The sequence below is a fragment of the Microchirus variegatus genome (assembly GCF_963457635.1).
Source record: "Microchirus variegatus genome assembly, chromosome: 13".
Classification (NCBI taxonomy): Eukaryota; Metazoa; Chordata; class Actinopteri; order Pleuronectiformes; family Soleidae; genus Microchirus; species Microchirus variegatus.
The window spans coordinates 27,500,022-27,507,160 of NC_139814.1; the positions used below are offsets into that span (position 1 = coordinate 27,500,022).

Sequence of the window (7,139 nt, forward strand, 5' to 3'; positions counted from 1 at the left end):
GTAAATATGAAGTGTCTGTTTGACTGTACAGTTGTTTTATCACCAACATAATGATGTTTTCACACATAAATGACTTCTCATTCTTTATATCACGTTCAAGTGCTCTGCATCTATGACGTTCTATAAAAGAAAAATGTGTAAATTTGTAAGTACATTTTTTTTTTTTTTTTAAACACAATATCTGCTGTGATGTGAGAGCGTGACTCCGGTTGTTAATGTTGTAAATGTAAGGACTGATTAGGTTGTGAATGTAAATGATGAACTGTGACGTGAAACTGTTCCGCTCAAAAAGAAAAGTAGCGCAGTAATGATGCACCTTCATCCACGGGATCACTGTCAAAAGCACATGGTTGTGAAAATAGTCTCCACCTAATATAACTTGTAATGTAGACGACAGAACAGACTTCAACACTCCCCAGGACTCATTCACTCAAACACACACACACATGCAACCCTGGGGGTCGACAAATCATTTTGGTAAACCGCTCGGTTTAATTTTGATTTAAAAAAATCAATTTAAATTATTATTATTATTTTTTTTTTTTATATATATTTTTCTATGATTTGGACCCCCAGAAAGCATCTCCTATGTGACCCACAGAAGTCACTTCAAAAAATCAAAAAATCAAAAAAAATTAACATTTTTTTTTTAACATTTTTTTTTTTTTCTATGATTTCTGGGGGTCGCCAAATCATTTTGGAACAATATATTTTTTTAAAAAAAGTCCTTTTTTTTTTTTTATATTTTTCCAAAATGATTTGGCGACCCCCAGAAAGCATCTCGCGACCCAATTTGGGGACAGGACCCCAAGGAAACAGTTCCGCTCAAAAAGAAAAGTGTGTGTAAATGTAAGAACATATATGAGGTCTGATAATCATCTCCAGACGAATATTTAATTCTCTGCGCAGTAATGCTGCACCTTCATCCAGGGACATGGTAGTGAAAATAGTCTCCACCTAATATAACTTGTAATGTAAACGCAGAACAGACGCAGAACTATACTACGATAAAACTCTGCTGACTGAATGAATGAGGAAATCAAATACCGTGTGTGTCTGAAAGAGGGCGGAGACAGAGAGAAACTCAAGGTTAGTTTCAAAGAGCATGTTACCATGGTAACTGACCGAGAGGTTAAGTTACCTCTCTCTGTGAAACAGGCTAGAGTTAACTCCTCTTTCTCTGCTTTGACTTACCTCCCTTTGTCAAACGGAAAACTCAGTTTCCCTCATTTCAGGGTTAAACAGACTCAGAGTTTTCACTAAACCTGCTTTGTGAAACGGACCCATGAGCTTTTTCTCTGGAAAACAATCAAAATGTTTGAGTTTCTCAGTGGTTGTTTGTGTCACACACACACACACACACACACACACACACACACACACACACACACCCATACACACACACAGGTGGTGTCCTCAGACTTTAACGGTGACTCTCGCTCGTCCATCTTTGACGCCGGCATCGCCCTCAACGACAACTTTGTCAAACTGGTGTCGTGGTGGGTTTAAGAAAATAAGATTTATATTTATACTTTAAATTTAAATAATTATTTTAATTAATCTCATTTGATTTAATGTGTGTGTGTGTGTGGGTGTGTTTCAGGTACGATAATGAGTTTGGTTACAGTAACCGTGTTTGTGACCTGGTTCAGCACATGTTCTCCAAGGAGTGAAGTCTCCTCATCACCTTTCCTTCCTTCCTTCCTTTCCTTCCTTCCTCTGTAAAAGGATGCACTGTCGTCGTCACTGGGAGCAAATGTCAAACTAAAGATGATGATGATTATTATTATTATTATTTTTGTCGTAAACCTCTTCCTTTAACTTTAATATTTTAAATGTTTGTGTTTGATGGAGCGACAGAACAAATAAACGTTTTTGATCCACTTGATTTGAGAGAATCATTGTCTTTTATAAACACTTTAAAATGTTGTTTCTCTTTTAATGTTGAAATGATTAAATGTTCATGAGGTTTGATTAGAAACTAAACACCTTAAAGGGCAGTAAAATCACAAACATGGACATTTAGAGCAACCAGATAACTTAAGTTAAACACTCTTTACATATGTACATTTATCTATATGTTCAAATGTTTTTGTCAATTTTTCTTTCGCAGTTTTTTCCCCCAGAAAAATAGGCTGATGTTTTGTTTTTTTCCCTGCGCCTCTGCTCCGGTGTTTACGGTAACAGCAGCAGCTGCTCCTCTGTCAGCGTCATTACGGTAAGTCACAGCCGCAGTTTGTTGCTCAGCCTCTGCAGCATCAGACCAGACCAGAACCAGAACCAGCTGTTTATCTTCCTCTCTCTCTCTCACACACACACACACACACACACACAGGGAGAAGCTGCAGATTATAATCTTAATCGGATTAAATCTTCATTTTTATCTCCTGCAGAGACGAAGTGAAGCTGTGACTTCAGAGTTTCTTTTTATTCTCTCAGAATCTCGTGCATCATCAGATTCTCTGCGTAAAACCAGGAAGAGGACGCGCGGTCCGGCCCAGTCCGGTCCAGTCTGGTCCAGTCCGGCCCGGTTCTCCTGCAGCTCCCGCTCCTGCCTCGCGCTCCGGTCGTCCCTGTGGTTTCGCTCGTGCACACGTGAATCCGCGTCAGTCCGAGTTCATGCCGGATTTCGAGCACTTTAGATTCTCTTACTCGAGCATGAATCCGGTCCTGGGGGAGAGCGGCTTTCTGGCCCCGCAGCCGCCGCAGCACCTGCACCACGTGACGGCCCCGGGCGACTCCGCCATCCCGGAGCCCGCCTACTTCCTCGGTGACCACACCGGGTTCGGGCCTGACGGGTTCCCCGGGCTGGAGCTCGCGTACCACCGCGCGCCTCCCGCGGCCACTGCGCTGCGCAACGACCTGGGCTCGAACATCTGCGTCCTGAAGACCCTGAACCTGCGCTTCCGCTGCTTCCTGGCCAAAGTGCACGAGCTGGAGCGCAGGAACAAGGTCCTGGAGAAGCAGCTGCAGCAGGCGGTGCAGGACGGCGGCGCCGGGGACGGCCACCAGAGGGCGCTCACCAAAGACATGGCCGTGCAGACCGGCTTCATCGGGCCCATCGCAGCCAGACCGGGTTTCATCCCGCTGCACAACGTCAACAACTCGGCCTACCTGCCCGGGGGCCTCCTGTCCCCGACCCTGAACCCTCAGCCTCACTATGTCCTCCCTGTCACTGTGTCCACGGACTCAAACCTGAACCTGGCCATGAGTCCGGCTCTGAGTCCCTGTGACCCGAGCAGAACCTTCAGCAACATCAACGAGAGGTTCGCAGCCGACGCAGGGACCAACACCGGTGGTGGCTCCGCTCCACCGTCCCGGTTCTGGTCTTTCAACCATTCCCGCAGGTTCAGCGCCAGCAGAGAGTCCAGAGCCGGAGTCTCCTGGTCTCAGCCGGACGGAGTCGGAGTCCAGATCGACACGATCACACCTGAGATCAGAGCTCTGTACAACGTTCTGTCCAAAGTGAAGAGGGAGAGGGACGAGTACAAGAGGAGGTGAGGACATGTGTCCTCTGTCCTCTGTCTGTCCTCTAGGTCTTCTGTCTGTCCTCTGTAGGTCTTCTGTCTGTCCTCTAGGTCTTCTGTCTGTCCTCTAGGTCTTCTGTCTGTCCTCTAGGTCTTCTGTCTGTCCTCTAGGTCTTCTGTCTGTCCTCTAGGTCTTCTGTTTGTCCTCTGTAGGTCTTCTGTTTGTCCTCTCTAGGTCTTCGGTTTGTCCTCTCTAGGTCTTCTGTCTGTCCTCTCTAGGTCTTCTGTCCTCTCTAGGTCTTCTGTCTGTCCTCTCTAGGTCTTCTGTCCTCTCTAGGTCTTCTGTCTGTCCTCTCTAGGTCTTCTGTCCTCTCTAGGTCTTCTGTCTGTCCTCTAGGTCTTCTGTTTGTCCTCTAGGTCTTCTGTCCTCTCTAGGTCTTCTGTCTGTCCTCTAGGTCTTCTGTTTGTCCTCTAGGTCTTCTGTCTGTCCTCTCTAGGTCTTCTGTCCTCTCTAGGTCTTCTGTCTGTCCTCTAGGTCTTCTGTTTGTCCTCTAGGTCTTCTGTCCTCTCTAGGTCTTCTGTCTGTCCTCTAGGTCTTCTGTCCTCTGTAGGTCTTCTGTCTGTCCTCTCTAGGTCTTCTGTTTGTCCTCTAGGTCTTCTGTCCTCTCTTGGTCTTCTGTCTGTCCTCTAGGTCTTCTGTTTGTCCTCTAGGTCTTCTGTCCTCTCTAGGTCTTCTGTCTGTCCTCTAGGTCTTCTGTCCTCTGTAGGTCTTCGGTTTGTCCTCTGTAGGTCTTCTGTCCTCTGTAGGTCTTCTGTCTGTCCTCTCTAGGTCTTCTGTTTGTCCTCTAGGTCTTCTGTCCTCTCTTGGTCTTCTGTCTGTCCTCTAGGTCTTCTGTTTGTCCTCTAGGTCTTCTGTCCTCTCTAGGTCTTCTGTCTGTCCTCTAGGTCTTCTGTCTGTCCTCTAGGTCTTCTGTCCTCTGTAGGTCTTCGGTTTGTCCTCTGTAGGTCTTCTGTTTGTCCTCTCTAGGTCTTCTGTTTGTCCTCTCTAGGTCTTCTGTCTGTCCTCTAGGTCTTCTGTCTGTCCTCTAGGTCTTCTGTCCTCTGTAGGTCTTCGGTTTGTCCTCTGTAGGTCTTCTGTTTGTCCTCTCTAGGTCTACTGTCTGTCCTCTCTAGGTCTTCTGTCTGTCCTCTAGGTCTTCTGTCCTCTGTAGGTCTTCGGTTTGTCCTCTGTAGGTCTTCTGTTTGTCCTCTCTAGGTCTTCTGTTTGTCCTCTCTAGGTCTTCTGTCTGTCCTCTAGGTCTTCTGTCTGTCCTCTAGGTCTTCTGTCCTCTGTAGGTCTTCGGTTTGTCCTCTGTAGGTCTTCTGTTTGTCCTCTCTAGGTCTACTGTCTGTCCTCTCTAGGTCTTCTGTCTGTCCTCTAGGTCTTCTGTCCTCTCTAGGTCTTCTGTCTGTCCTCTAGGTCTTCTGTCCTCTGTAGGTCTTCTGTCTGTCCTCTCTAGGTCTTCTGTCTGTCCTCTAGGTCTTCTGTCCTCTGTAGGTCTTCTGTCTGTCCTCTGTAGGTCTTCAAGGTTCTTCACCTTCACAGATGATCGTCCTCAGATGTCTTCTGAGGTCTCCTGCTTTTTCAGTTGTGTTTTAACGAGCCAATGAGGAGCAGAGAAAGACGTCGCAGTTCAGTTTAATCCAGTTGTACGACGTTAGGAGATTCTCGTCTTTGATATTCACGACATTGTTATGAGTTTGTTGACTGTAGGACTTTGTTAGAAAGAACGCTGGGATCTGCTGGAGATTACGATGTTCTTGTAAAAATAATCTGGTGAAAAACGGATCCCCAAAAAAAAAACTTGTTAAAACAGATCCTGAAAAAAAGAGCGTAAAAAAAACAGAACCTCGGAAAAAATATATCGTAAAAACAGAACCTTCAGTAAAAATCTCTTAAAAGCAGAACCTCGAAAAAAAAATCTTGTAAAAACAGAACCTCGGAAAAAAATATTGTAAAAACAAAACCTTGAAAAAAAAAAACTTGTAAAAACACACCATGTAAATATATATATCGTAAAAATAGACCCCAAAAACGAAATCTCATAAAAACAGAACCTCGGGGAAAAACATCTCGAAAAAAAAGACCCCGTAAAAATATTTGTACAAAAAGACCCCAATTTTTTTTTTCGTAGAAACAGATCTTGAAAAAAGAAGCTTTTAAGAATAGATTTAAAAACAGAATTTTTAAAACTAACCCACAGACCACAGCTTTGACACTGCTGTTTTTTACTCTCAGTTCAGTCGAGTGATGACGTCATGATTTTAATGATCTTACTGTAAACAAACACTGACAGAGAATCATTGATTACATTCTGCCTCCACTGCACTAGGTGGCGACGTTTCCACCACAGTCTTAATATCCAACTGTAGATCAACTTTAAAAAGACTCAAAAATCCTGAAAACGTTAACGTTAATGTCCAACATTTAGCAAAACAAACGTCTTTAACAGAGGAGGAGGAGTCTGGAGGAGAAGGAGGAGGAGGAGTCTGAAGGAGGAGGAGGAGTCTGGAGGAGGAGGAGGAGGAGTCAGGGGGACAAAAAGGTTGTTTTCTCTCCTCCTCTTCCTCCTGAGATTTTGTCCTGTAGCTGCAATGCAGCAGCAGCCTGTGATGATGATGATGATGATGATGATGATGATGATGATGATGTCACTCACTGCCTCCTCTTCCTCTCTCATATTTTATCTTCTTCTCTTTCAGTTTTTATTTTCTCTTCATTTATTTTGCTGCGGTTTTGTCGTCCACACACACACACTCACACACACACACACACACTCACACACTGACACCATGTGACCTCTGCAGAGTCACACGGACGATGACATCATCATAAACATCATGATTCCACACACACACACACACACACACACACACAGTAGTCGTAAACCTCCCTGTCGTCATGGTAACAGTGTTGCAGACGTAAACACTCAGAGTCTAAAGATCTGAATGTAAATGAGGTTTTTAACGACTTTGTTTTTCTGTTTTAAATTTAAGTTTGTTTGTTTTTCCACTTTAAAGATTACTGTGTGTGTGTGTGTGTGTGTGTGTGTGTGTGTGTGTGTGTGTGTGTGTGTGTGTGTGTGTGTGTGTGTGTGTGCAGGTGGGAGGAGGAGTACGAGGCCAGAGTGGAGCTGCAGGAGAGAGTAACAGAACTGGAGGAGGTGAATATGACAGACATGACACCACTCACTCTCTCACACCAAAGTCACTCACTCTCTCACACCAAAGTCACTCACTCTCCCACACCAAAGTCACTCACTCTCTCACACCAAAGTCACTCACTCTCCCACACCAAAGTCACTCACTCTCGCACACCAAAGTCACTCACTCTCTCACACCAAAGTCACTCACTCTCCCACACCAAAGTCACTCACTCTCTCACACCAAAGTCACTCACTCTCTCACACCAAAGTCACTCACTCTCTCACACCAAAGTCACTCACTCTCCCACACCATAGTCACTCACTCTCCCACACCAAAGTCACTCACTCTCCCACACCAAAGTCACTCACTCTCTCACACTAAAGTCACTCACTCTCTCACACCAAAGTCACTCACTCTCCCACACCAAAGTCACTCACTCTCTCACACCAAAGTCACTCACTCTCCCACACCAAAGTCACTCACTCT

General features: G+C 45.0%; 1 protein-coding gene across 1 annotated transcript in view; it reads left to right on the forward strand.

Moving 5' to 3' along the window:
* Window positions 1–2,619: 2,619 nt before the first annotated feature.
* The window catches only part of LOC310935963 (non-homologous end joining factor IFFO1-like), a gene marked incomplete at both ends in the record, with an annotated part of 9,732 nt that continues 5,212 nt past the window's right edge, over window positions 2,620–7,139 (forward strand). Inside the window, 2 exons of the mRNA XM_083899976.1 lie at window positions 2,620–3,497; window positions 6,610–6,670. Coding sequence (XP_083756102.1) covers window positions 2,620–3,497; window positions 6,610–6,670 — 939 coding nt within the window. The remainder of the gene's footprint in view (window positions 3,498–6,609; window positions 6,671–7,139) is intronic.